We start from the raw sequence: 13,196 nt of genomic DNA on the forward strand, positions 1-13,196 counted from the left end.
CACGTAGCAGTCTTTGGTGACAGCGGGCTTGAACCCTGCCTCCTTCCTCAAAACCATCTTGCCACGTTCTTGGCTTGCCCTAACGCAACATCTCACGAGACCATCTCTGTGTTGTTTTGAACCATTTGGGGGTCGGGGCGGGGGGCTGCAGGGAAGCACATGAATGAGGCCGGGCATGCCACCTTGGCCTCTCTGAGCCTGGGTCCACCTCACCGGGCTTGGCTGAGATCTAAATGAGTGGATGTTCAGGAAGATAACCTAGAACCGGCATACAGTAGGCACTCAATGAATGCTGGCCACGAGTATTTATTTCAATGTGGAAGTTGCATACCTGCCTGCAGATAGAAAATAATTATTTTAGTTGTGTGTGTGTGTGCATGTGTGTGTGTGTGTGTGAGAGAGAGAGAGAGAGAGAGAGAGAGGGGACACGCAGGCACCGTGGTACACACGTAGAGGTCAGAGAACAACCTTGGGTGCCAGGCCTTGCTCTCCACCTTGCAGGATCTCATTTGCCAATGGCACATGTCAGGCATTCTCCTGCCTTCTCCTCCTACCTGGCTGTGGGAGCCCTCGGGCTCCAGGCGCAGCACACACTACCGCGTCCGCCTTTACCTGCACTCCAGGCTCCGGGCTCAGGCCTTCACACTTGCATGGCGAGCAGTTTACCCACTGAGCCATCTCCCTAGCCGTGAAGCAGACTGAAAGGCCACAGGTATGAATGAGGAAGATCATGCCAGGTCTGTGTGGCCTTTGGGACATTCGAAGATACTACTAAGGCATCTGCTGAGGTAGGGATGTTGGGAAGCCAGAGCTCTGGGAAGATTATAGTTCCCAGGCTTGGCATTTTCTTCCAGACGAGATCATCATGTCTTTCAGCCTGGCCTCTGGTTTGAGACTGTCACCTAGTCAGTCTGTTTGGAGGATACATGGTCACATGACATTGACTATAACTCCATCAAGACCCCCTGTGAGCATTACACTAAGGCTTGGCTGGAAATGACACCATTGTCTGAGAGTTTGAATTTGGTGACCCCCTATAAACTCAGCTAGTTCCCAGCTGATTGCAGTTTGGGGGTGGGGCCTTGCTGAAGGAGGTGTGTCATTAGGGTGGGCTCACGGGTATAATAGCTAGTTCCCCTTTGCTAAAGTTCAGCTCATTTCTCCTGCTGCTGTTGTTCACCTGCTGCAGCAGAGGTGATGTCCAGACTCGGCTCCTGTCATTCTTTCCCCTACCATTATGGAGCTTCTTCTCGAGACTGTAAGCTAAAATAAACCACTTTCCTCCCATCAGCTGATTATGGTAGAGTGCTTTATCCCAGCATTGAGAAGATAACTACAATGTTATGATAGGCTTTTTGTTTTGTTTTGGTCTTTTCTTTTTTGTTTTTGTTTTTGTTTTTTTAGTATTTAGCCACCATCCCTGGCTCATTACTCCCATAGCCTTCGGTATTTCTTAATCCATGGTGTTGGATGCTTTGGGCCTTAGGAAGCAGATTCTCTCTCTGATCTGCCCTCACCTCCCTGCCCTTTTTCTTTCCAAGGCAGATTGTGGAAAGTCTGTTCTTAAATCAGTAGGTGATGAGACCCCCATTTCGGAAGGAGTCCTGCCCCTCATCCTAAAGAAGGAATGGGAAGACTCTAGACAGCCAGTTCTACTGGATTCCTCACCAACGTCCTGGGGTCGTGTCAGACCCTTACTGCCCATGCTCCCATTAGGCCTATGCAGTGAGTCCTCGTAAAAGCTGAAAAGGCAGGCTTCAGAGAACTTCCAGATGGTTCCTGGAGGCTGGGCACACCCTGAGAGGGTGTGGATGCCATGTCTTCTCCTCTAGCTCACACTGGTTATCTCTTCATCTCTGTCCTCAGCAACACAACATCCAGTCCCTGTCTCCCTGAGTTTTGGGAGCTGCTGGGACAAATTCCCAAGGATGGGGTGATGAGATCCCCAACTATTAGCCAACTGCCAAAAGCATAGGAAAACAGCCTCAGACTGGAGTCTGAGATGGGGGAGTCCTGGGGACTGAGTCTCAGGCTGTGACATTGTCAGGACAGAGTCAGAGGCTGTCCGGTGGCCGTGCACTGTGGCATTGCCTGCTTGGTGTTGGAAACTGTTACAGTCTACAGGGAGAAACTGATTCTGAATGTGAGTTACTTTCTCAACTCAGAAGTACAGTTTTGTGGTTCAGCAAGAGATGAAGGTGAGGAAGATCTGCCCTGGACTTTTACAGGACAGTCTGGGGGAGATTCTAGAAACATACAGTGGAAGTCATGAGTTCTCCCGAAACTGTCTACTACTCCTCATCCCATAGCACAGCCTTTCAGTCTACCAAGATTGGGATTTTAGCTCCTCCAGACCCATTCCCCATTTACCCCTCTGCTTGGCCCCACCAGTGCCTGGCAGATGGCATTCATGGTCACATCCCTACTGGTCTCACTTGCCGGCTCCTGCCTCTGCCTCACCCACAGAGATGGCTGGCATGGAGACAAGTTCAAATGTCACTTCCAAACTCTGCCACCCTGTCCTCTCACACACACTCTCTTTGACTGCACCCCTACTTTGTAGGGTCTACTCCTTGTTGCTCTCTCATATCCAGCAACATGGGCAGTCCCAGGTGAACAGTCTATGAAAGTCTGAGGTGGAGACACCCAAGGGAGCCTTGAATCCCAGGCAAGGCATGAGCATTGGGACATATGGTCAAGGGCCTATAGTTGTCAGGTGGAAAGCTCTTCCTTACATCTCTTTTGTGATTTTTTTTAAAAATTTTTTTGTTTTATTTTTTCTTAAATTTTTTTGTTGTTCAGTTTTTATTTATTTATTTGAGAGCGACAGACATAGGGAGAAAGACAGATAGAGGGAGAGAGAGAGAATGGGCGCGCCAGGGCCTCCAGCCACTGCAAACAAACTCCAGACGCGTGCGCCCCCTTGTGCATCTGGCTAACGTGGGACCTGGGGAACCGAGCCTCGAACCGGGGTCCTTAGGCTTCACAGGCAAGCGCTTAACTGCTAAGGCATCTCTCCAGCCCTTGTTTTATTTTTATCTATTTGAGAGTGACAGAGAGAGAGAGAGAGAGAGAGAGAGAGGGAGAGAAAGAGGCAGATAGAGAGAGAATGGGCACTCCGGGGCCTTCAGCCACTGCAAACAATCTCCAGATGCGTGCGCCCCCTTGTGCATCTGGCTAACGTGGGTCCTGGGGAATCGAGCCTCGAACTGGGGTCCTTAGGCTTCACAGGCAAGCGCTTAACTGCTAAGCCATCTCTCCAGCCCTCTTTTGTGTTTTTATAGCTTCAATAGCAAGACACAGAAATAACCACTTGTTTGGTGATTCTTTTTCATTTTTATTTATTTGAGAGGGAGAGAGAGAGAGAATGAGATATAAAGAGGCAGATATATAGAGAGAGGCAGAGAGAGAGAGAAATGGATGTGCCAGGGCATCTAGGTGCTGCAAATGAATTCCAGACACATGTGCCACCTTGTGCATCTGGCTTACGTGGGTACTTGGGAATTGAACCTGGGTCCTTAGGTTTCGCAGGCCTTAACTTCTAAGCCATCTCTCCAGGCCATGTTTCGTGATTCTTTATGAACATGCCCAAAGAATGTTGTGTGGCCATAAACTTAGAGTCGTATACCAGTACCTCTTGTTTCCTGGCCTCCAGGATCCCCTGATTCATTTTTACCTTGTGCATTTGGCTTCGCATAGGTACACTGGAAATCAACCTTGAGCCAGCCCAAGCAGGCAGACTTTGTAAGCAAGAGCCTTTAACCACTAAGCCATCTTCCCAGCCCTCCCCGACTCATTTTCATGAGTAACAGCATGTACTCCCGAGGCCTCATCACAGCCCATCCCTTCCACACACTGTCAGGCTCTGCACATTGCCCTAGCATGTGACCCTGAGCTATCAGGCCGGGCACACGCACACACGTGGACAGTTCAGTGCAGCCCATCTTCCAGAGGCCTGACGAGGGGGCAGCTTCCTTCAGAGTAAGTGTGAACTCACTACTGCCAAAGCAGCTTCCTTCAGAGTAAGTGTGAACTCACTATTGCCAAAGCAGCAGAAATGCTTCGTGCACACCCTGTGTCGTGAGTCTCACTCCCTTCCTTCTCTCATCGTCTAGTCACTAATTCTAGCCTCATGGTGGCACTCAGGATGCAATCTTATGGTGAAGTGACATAGTACAGTCACTGCAGGAAGACATATATCATTTCCCTGTCACCATGGTTGTAATGTCCTCTTTCAATGGGCCGTGAGACAAAGAAAAGATAAGTGGTTTGGGGCCCCCTCCAATATCTATGGTGTCAATGCGTGTATGAGAAAGTATTATTTAACCTATTATTTAATCATATTAGTCAAGGAGCAAAATCTATTTTTGTTGCTTATAAGAAATAAAATCGCTAATTCATTGACTGTGGAGGGTAGGTTTCAGAGAAATGGAGCACCCCACAAAAACTGCATCCCCCACAAAAACTGTGCTACCCCCTATAATGTGGCATGTCCATACAATCTCAGTTTATACAGGGACATGATAGGGTTGTGGGCTGGGGCAGAGGCTGAGAGACTGTGGCTACCACAGCCTGAACTGTAATGTGTCTGGGATGCACAGCCTGCCCTTCCTGGATTCCTGTGATGGGAATCCTGAGAGAGAGAGAGAGAGAGAGACAGACAGACAGACAGACAGACAGACAGACAGACAGACAAATAGGGAGAATGGGCATGCCAGGGCCTCCAGCCACTGCAAACAAGCTCCAGACACATCTGTCACCTTGTGCATCTGGCTTACATAGGTCCTAAAGGATTGAACCTGGGTCCTTTGGCTTTGCAAGCAAGTGCCTTAACTGCTAGGCAATCCCTCCAGCCCTCATTTCCAAAATTTTAAAAAATGTATTTCCTAAGCCTGGTGTGGTGGTGCACACCTTTAATCTCAGCACTTGGGAGGTAGGAAGATTGCTAGGAGTTCGAGGCCACCCTGAGATTACATAGTGAATTCCAGGTCAGCTTGGGCTAAAGCAAGATCCTACCTTGACAACCCCCCAAAAAATATATAGTGCATATATATATATATATATGTATATATATATATATATATATATATGTATGTATATAAATTTATTTATGTCAGAAAGAGAGAGAGAGAGAATGGGCACACCAGGGCCTCTTGCCACTGCAAAGGAACATCAGACACTTGTGCGACATTTTTCAACTGGCTTACGTAGTTGGCTTGGGGGTTGAATCCAGGCCATCAGGCTTCATAAGCAAGCTCCTTTAACCACTTGGCAATCTTCCCAGTCCTCATTTCTAGAACTTCTCAGTTTATTTTCTGTTCTGTCTCTTCTTTTTCATATGATCGGCTTTTGATTACTAGTCTTACCATTTTCTCTGATCTTCAACATCCCTGTTTCCATGAATGCTTTGCCATGTTATACTCGGGGGGCAGATTCTCCTGTTTGCTGTGCTGTTCCTGAGGCTGTCAGCTGCTCCTGGAAGCCTGTCTTCATCTTCTGTAAGCGGAGTCTGCTGTGGGACTCTACCATCCCCTGGCCTGGGTGGGTTAGCTTTGATTTGCCCGGCCTCTAGTCATGATGGTCTCAAGCACACAGCCTGTTTCTTCATCGCTCTCTGGGGGTGGCTGGTTGGCTTTGAACTGAGTATGAATCCTGAATCTGGGCAAGGAATTCTGGTCTCTAGCAAGAGCCTAAGGGAGCCCAATCTTTGAAGCTTTTACTAACTCCATACCTGCTTGCGCCACTGGGTTCAACTCGCAAGTCAGTAGGGCCTGACTGCTTCCTTTCTGACACCCAAAGCGCCTTTCCTGCTCTCAAACTCTGCTGTCCATTGAAAAAGAAATGGAGTGTGCGTTACCCATCATTTCCATTTGTGAAGTGGGCTGTTGAACCTGCCTTGTACATCAGAAGTATTTATTCATCTTTTCTGCTCACTGTCACTGTACGCAAATACATCTGAATAGACTGAGATGCAGGACTTGGAGTTGTTTCGTTATGGGTAGAGACAGTAGGTTTATCGTTACTATTTTTCAATACTTTGCACATATTTAGTATTGTCATTCTATTGTCTTCAAAATGACAATTATAAGAATCATCTTATTTTCAAGTACTGTCTTTCGCTTTCAGGATGCATACACGGCCACTGCCATTAACGGAACCAACTTTTCAACATCAGCAAAAGACGCACTCACAATCGTATCCAAGAGTCCAAGTCATTTCACATCTGTTCACTGCTTCGGAAACTTCATGATTTTTCTAGGAAAGGTGAGATTTTTTTTGTTTGTTTGCTTGTTTGTTTTGGTTTTTTGAGGTAGGGTTTCACTCTAGCCCAGGCTGACCTGGAATTCACTATGGAGTCTCAGGGTGGCCTCGAACTCACGGTGATCCTCCTACCTCTGCCTCCCAAGGGCTGGGATTAAAGGCGTGCACCACCACACCTGGCTTGAGATTTTTTTTTTTTTTTTGACTAAATAAATAAAGGAACCTGGGATTTGAGAAATTAGATGAGTCTACGGCCACACCACTGTTGTCTGATCTCAGAAACGAAGCAGGGTCGGGCCCGGTTAGTACTTGGATGGAAGAAGTGAGCTGAACAGCAGTTGATTTGAAAGGAGCATGCTGCATGTTAGCCAGGGCTGGAGAGAAGCTGCTGTGCCTCGGGATCTCAGTGTTTGCTCCTCGGCCCCGTGAGGTAGCCCTGGTTAGGCTTCAGGTGTTTTCTAGGACTTCCAGTGGTTAGAGCCAGTATTTTTTCTAAGGTAAGGTAAGGTCTTGCTCTAGTTCAGGCTAAGCTGGAATTTACTATGGAGTCTCAGTGTGACTTCGAACTCACAGCGATCCTCCTACCTCTGTACCCCAAGTGGTGGGATTAAAGGCATTCACCACTATGCAAGGCCTAGAGTAAATATTTTAATCCTATTTTTTTTCCTTTGAGTAACTTTTTTTTTTTTTTTTTTTTTTTTAAGCAGGGGTCTCACTCTTGCCCAGCCTGACCTGGAACTCTCTGTGTATCCTCAGGCTTGCCTCAAATTTATAGCAATCCTCTGATTCTCCTACCTCAGCCTCAAGAGTGCTGGGACTAAAGGTGTGCACCATGCCTGGCTTTAAACGGTTTTTAGAAAGATTTGTCTATGTGGATGTGGAGGTGCATGTCGTGACACAAATACAGAGCTAGGACACAAACTCCGAGGTGTCTGTGCTCCGCCTTCTTTGAGACAGGATCTCTTGGCTCTGCGAACAAACTGCAGACTTCACACCCGTGTCAGACCAGCTGGCCTGGAGCTGCTCTAGCCCTGCCTCGCGCTCCTCCGCGCTGGGGAATTAAGCCTGCACAAGCCAAGAGAAAGGTTTGTGGGATGTGATTTTTTTGTTAGTTTTTTTTTTTTTTGTCATAAAACATGGAATTAGCACTGATCTTGAATTTTGTACATTGTATGAGGACATTAAATCTGTATGTAAAGGGGAAGTTTAATATCCCTAATGGAGCTAGTTACATTTCTCCTATAATCTGAATGCCTATTAAAATATTTTATTTGGGGACTGGAGAGATGGCTTAGTGGTTAAGTGCTTAAGCGCTTGCCTGTGAAGCCTAAGGACCCCGGTTTGAGGCTCGATTCCCCAGGACCCACATTAGCCAGATGCACAAGGGGCGCATGCGTCTGGAGGTCCTTTGCAATGGCTAAGGCCCTGGTGTGCCCATTCTCTATCTATCAATCTGCCTCTTTCTCTGTTTGTCACTCTCAAATAAATAAATAAATAACAAAAATTAAAAAAAAAAATTTTTGTTTTTAACTGCCAGACATGGTGGTGCACACCTTTAATCCTAGCAGTTGGGAGGAAGAGGTAGGAGGATCACCATGAGTTCAAGGCCACCCTGAGACGACATGGTAAATTCCAGGTCAGCCTGGACTAGAGTGAAGCTCTACTTCTAAAAAAACAAATTATTTTTTATCTATTTATTTATTAGAGAGAGAGAGTGGGCACACCAGGGCCTCTAGCCACTGCAAACAAACTCCAGACGCATGTAACAGATAGCTTACATGGGTCCTGGGAAATTGAACCTAGGTCCTTAGGCTTCTCAGGCAAGCACCTTAACCACTAAGCCATCTCTCCAGCCCCTGAATGCCTTTTTAAAAGGAATTGTTGATAGTCTTGTGTGGGAAGGAGGCATATTAGAGCTCCAGGATCTCATGGCATAAAGGGTAAAGTCCTGAACTTCAAAACTTGGACCTTCAATTTTCATATCTATAAAACAGTAATTTTCTATGACTGATGGCACAGGCCTGTAGTCCCAGCTACTCTGGAGGCTGAGTCAGGAGGGTCCCAAGGTCAAGGCCTGGTCTAGAGAGTGAGGTCAATCCCAGCCTGGGCAACTTAGTGAGGCCTTGTCTCAACAGGAAGTGGGCCTGGGAATGGAGAAATTTGTCGGGTGCTTTCCTGGCAAGCTCTGGGTCCCGTCCCCAACATGGCATAGCATGGGCTGGGTAGAGCAGGCTGTAATTCTGGTACCTGGGAGGCAGAGGCGGAAAATCAAAAGTTCGGGATCATCCTTAGCTGTATCTCAAGTTTTGGGCCAGCTTGGGCTGCATTTGACCTTTCCTCACAAATAAAAAGTAAAAATGAGCTGGGTATGACAGTGGCAGAGCACTCAAGGCCCTGGGTTCAACAGGACCACAACCAAGACGAAAGAACAACCCAAGCCTTTCCTAGGTTGGAAAGAAGAGTAACTTCGCTGTTGATAAAGTGAAGCATCAACTCTGCGTAGTCACGCCTTGAGTTAGACAGTTCGCTATGCCAAGCCACAGAGTGCACCTCACTGTACACAGTTTACACCGCTGGGCCTGTCTCTGCACATCTTACATCTCCACTTCCACGCTGTTCAAACTCTTGACCAGAGAGCCCCTGATTCTCCCACCATATCTTCTCTGCTCCAAGCCAAACACCTCTGTTCTCTCAGCCATCCTTCTATGTTGACATGAGTGCTCTGGTTTCTAGCAGTGCCCACCACAAGCGAGATCTTGGCCATCAGTTGTGGCTCGATGCCCAACATGGGGACCCTGACCCTCATTTAGGATTCTGTGTATCTCTGGTACTTGGCGCCTGTCTCTGGCCCGTGACTATCGTAGTTAGCTGTCGGCAACAAGTCATAACATATTTGGATTTCACAGGTATCAATTATAATACACTTAGGACTCAACTGTGCCCCAGAGTTGTTATAACTGTGCCTCCCAAAGTAATCTAGACAGTTGCTGTTCTATGCAACTGGACAGTGTTATATGTGAGCTTCGTAGGATTGTGGGTGCCACAAATGTTAACGCCGAAAATATTTTGTAATGAGATTTCATCATTTAATAAACATCTGTTGTAGTCAGGTTCACACTGCTGGCAGAAATCACCCAACCAAGAACAGCTTGTGGGGGAAAAAGGGTTTGTTTTGGCTTATAGACTCAGAGGGGAAGCTCTATGATGGCAGGGGAAAACGATGGCATGAACAGAGGGTAGACATCACCTCTGGCCAACAACAGAAGGACCACAGCAACAGGAGAGTGTGCCAAACACTGGCAAGGGAAAACTGGCTGTAACACCATAAGCCCACCCCCAACCATACACTCCCTCCAGGAGGTGTTAATTCCCAAGTCTCCATTAGCAGGAAGCCTAGCATTCGGAACACCTAAGTCTATGGGGACACCTGAATGAAACCACTGCACAGCTTTACATTTCCTGTGAGACATGCATCCATTTTCCCGTTTCTCGCGAGTACCACGCGGTGGCGAGGCGGCTCAGTGGGTGAGCGCACTTGCTGCAAGCAGGAGGGCTGCAGCTCAATCTCTAGCACTCACATAAGAAGGCAGGCATGGCCATGCATGCCTGCAACCCCAGTGCGGAGGGGGACCGAGGCAGGAGGATCACTGGGCCTCACTGGTCAGCCCATTTGACTGAAGGTGACAGCTCCACGGAGATACTCATCTCAAGAAAATAAAGTAGAAGAGCTATAGAGAGAGGACACCTGACGTGCTCCGCACGCGTGCGTCGGCACACAACCCACCTGCGCATACTGCACCCCCCAAAATAAACATGAGCGGGCGTCAGCAGCGAGCGGGGTGGAGCTCGTGGGCGAGCACTAGCGTGCTCAAAGCCCTGGGTTCAACCCCAAGCACTCAGCCCCTCCCACGCACACATCCACACACGTGCAACATATAGAAACTAATGAGTTTTCAACAAGCGTGGGATAACTAGCGATTTAGTTGTTTGAACAAAGTAGCACTCAGACAGACTTCCATGTTTATCTTTACATACATCTGGGACAACACAGAGCCTCAGTGGACCCCGTGACGTCTGTTAAGAAACTAGGTACATCATGGTCTATAGTTATGTTCCTAGAAATAGAATAACTACGCATCACAATTCTTATCGCCCCACACTACTATTGGAAAGCCTTTCCACTTACTCCCTGGGGTAAAACGATCACTGATGAAACTGTAGTGCACCTATTCCAGGCACGTTGCACTTCTTAAAAGCAGAGTTTGTAGGGCTGGGAAGAAAGCTCATCAGTTCCAGGCGCTTGCTTGCAAGGCCTGCTGACCTGGTTCTGATTTCCCAGTACCCATGTAAAGCCAGATACACAAAGTGGTGCACGCATCTGGAGGTCATTTGCTGTGCCTAGAGCCCCTGGTGTGCCCATACTGTCTCTGCTTGCAAATTAATAGTTAAAAGTAAAAGTTTGTAAGAAAAAAAAAGCTTTTTTAAGTGAAGAAGCAGGTGATTAGAAAACTTTTGTGAGTCGGGCGTGATGGCGCATGCCTTCAATCCCAGCACTCAGGAGGTAGAGGTAGGAGGATTGTCATGAGTTCAAGGCCACCCTGAGACTACATAGTGAATTCCAGGTCAGCCTGGGCTAAAGTGAGATCCTACCTCAAAAAACACAAAGAAAAGTTTTGTGAGGCATCATCCCATCTACATGAAGGCAAAGTACAGATAAAAGTACCCTTCTGCCTCCCACCCACTGCTACCAACTGGGTTTTCTTGATATAACAGCTTTTATTCTGCCCAATTATTATTATTATTATTATTATTATTGTTATTATTATTACAAAGACTCTTTAAGACACACACACAATTACTTGTAATTGGCAAATTAAAAAATCTTTTGTAAAACATTCCAACCAACCTTCTACAAGGCTTTTCAGCAAGCTTTGGTTCTGTCCTGGGCAGGTGCTGGTGGTGTGTTTCTCGGTGTTTGGAGGACTGATGGCATTTAACTACAACCGCGCGCTCCAAGTGTGGGCCATCCCTCTACTGCTCGTTGCCTTTTTTGCCTACCTAGTGGCTCATAGCTTCTTGTCTGTGTTTGAAACTGTGCTGGATACACTCTTCCTGTGTTTTGCTATTGATCTGGAAACAAACGATGGCTCGCCAGAGAAGCCGTACTTTATGGACCAAGACTTTTTGGTAAGCAAACACTTCGCTTCCTGTTGCCATCCCCGTCGCTAAATCAAACACAGGGGAGGCTGGCACGCAGCGGCCGCATTCTGCTCCAGAGGGACATGTGGGCTCAGTTCTCCCAAGCTGAACCCCCTCGTCCCAGAGCTTTTCTCTCCCGGGAAGTGAGGATGGGCTCCCCAGCATCAGAGTGAAAGGACGTTGGCGGACACAAGGCTAGTCTGGGTGCCTTGGGCACAAATGGCTGGGTCTGGTCTCTCAGGCAGTCTGGAGGTTTAACCTGGGATGTTTTCCTAAAGCATTTTGCATTTCTAAGAGCCATGTCATAACCACAGAACTTCAGGGAGGGCACGCTGCTGCTTGGTCACCTCCTGTGCTGCTTGTAATGACCGAGCTGCAGACCCGGCCCTTAGTCGGGGGACACGCCCTCCACAGAGGCCCACACTGCTTGTATCTTTCAATAGCAGGCGGCGGTTTCCAACAGCTTTTGCAACACGCTTGTTGCTCATTTACCTTGTCCTGTGTGGACAGGGGTATTTTAATAACTGAATGTCGTCTCACTGTTTTGTTGTGAGGAATCAGGTGACATTTTAATTATTCTCACACACTTTGTGGTCATTAACTTAGTGTTAGGGGCTCTTAGCTTTAAACAACATCTAAAACATTCAGCTCGGCAAGCACTGATTTTTAACAGTTCTTTTCTTTTTAATGAGAGAGTGCAGGAAAAAGAGAAAGAATTGGCGCCCCCAGCCACGTAATTGAATTCCAGATGTGTGCACCACCTTGCATGCATGTGCAACCGTGGGCACACGCCACCTTGTGCATCTGGCTTATGTGAAATCTGGCAAGGTGAACATGGGTCCTCAGGCTTCGCAAGCAAGGGCCTTAACTACTAAGCCATCTCTTCAGCCCTACTTTTTTTTCCCTCAAGATTTTAAATTTTTGTTTGTTTTTCAAGATAGGGTTTTACTCTAGCTCAGGCTGACCTAGGATTCACTATGTAGTCTCAGGGTGGCCTTGAACTCAAGGTAATCCTCCTACCTCTGCCTCCCAAGTGCTGGGATTAAAGGTGTGTGCCACCATGCCTGACTAAAATTATTTTTTTATGAGAGACAGAGAATTGGCATGCCAGGGCTTCTAGCCACTGCAATCTAATTCCAGACCCATGTACCACCTTGTGCATCTGGCTTATGTGGGTTCTGGGGAGTCAAACCTGGGTCCTGAGGCTTCACAGGCAAGTGCCTTAACCACTAAACCATCTCTCCAGCCCATCAAGTACTTTTATTTTTTTTTAAATTACTTTGTTTATTTTTATTTATTTGAGAGTGACAAAGAGGCAGATAAACAGACAGAATGGGGGCACCAGGGCCTCCAGCCACTGCAAACAAGCACCAGATTCATGTACCACCTTGTGCATCTGGCTTACGTGGGTCCTGGAGAATTGAGCCTTGAACCAGGGTCCTTAGGCTTCACAAGCAAGCACTTAACCGCTAAGCCATCTCTCCAGCCCATCAAGTACTTTTATACATGTGCAATTAGGGCTTCAATTCTTCACAGAAACAAACGTGTGATTTTTTTTACTTATTTCTGTGTACTCAAGGAAATTGCTGATAGATGCCCAAAACTATTTTGGACTTCTTTCCTTGGTTTGTTCTCAATTAAAAATCCACCTTTGGAAAAAAAAAATCCACCTTTGAGGGGCCTGGGAAGATAGCTCAGTCCATAAAGTAGCTGCTTGGCTGCAACCATCAGGACCC

The 13,196-nt window shown here is 47.2% G+C and overlaps 1 protein-coding gene across 5 annotated transcripts in view; it reads left to right on the forward strand.

Moving 5' to 3' along the window:
* Positions 1-13,196, forward strand: part of Slc44a3 (solute carrier family 44 member 3) — a 110,623-nt gene that overhangs the window by 96,567 nt on the left and 860 nt on the right. For 4 of the 5 annotated variants that reach the window (XM_045138787.1, XM_045138788.1, XM_045138789.1 and 1 more), the window contains 2 exons: positions 6,127-6,264; positions 11,212-11,448. In XM_045138787.1, coding sequence (XP_044994722.1) covers positions 6,127-6,264; positions 11,212-11,448 — 375 coding nt within the window. The remainder of the gene's footprint in view (positions 1-6,126; positions 6,265-11,211; positions 11,449-13,196) is intronic. The other variant, XM_045138791.1, reaches the window with a different exon arrangement.

The sequence above is a fragment of the Jaculus jaculus genome, chromosome 19 (genome assembly GCF_020740685.1).
Source record: "Jaculus jaculus isolate mJacJac1 chromosome 19, mJacJac1.mat.Y.cur, whole genome shotgun sequence".
Classification (NCBI taxonomy): Eukaryota; Metazoa; Chordata; class Mammalia; order Rodentia; family Dipodidae; genus Jaculus; species Jaculus jaculus.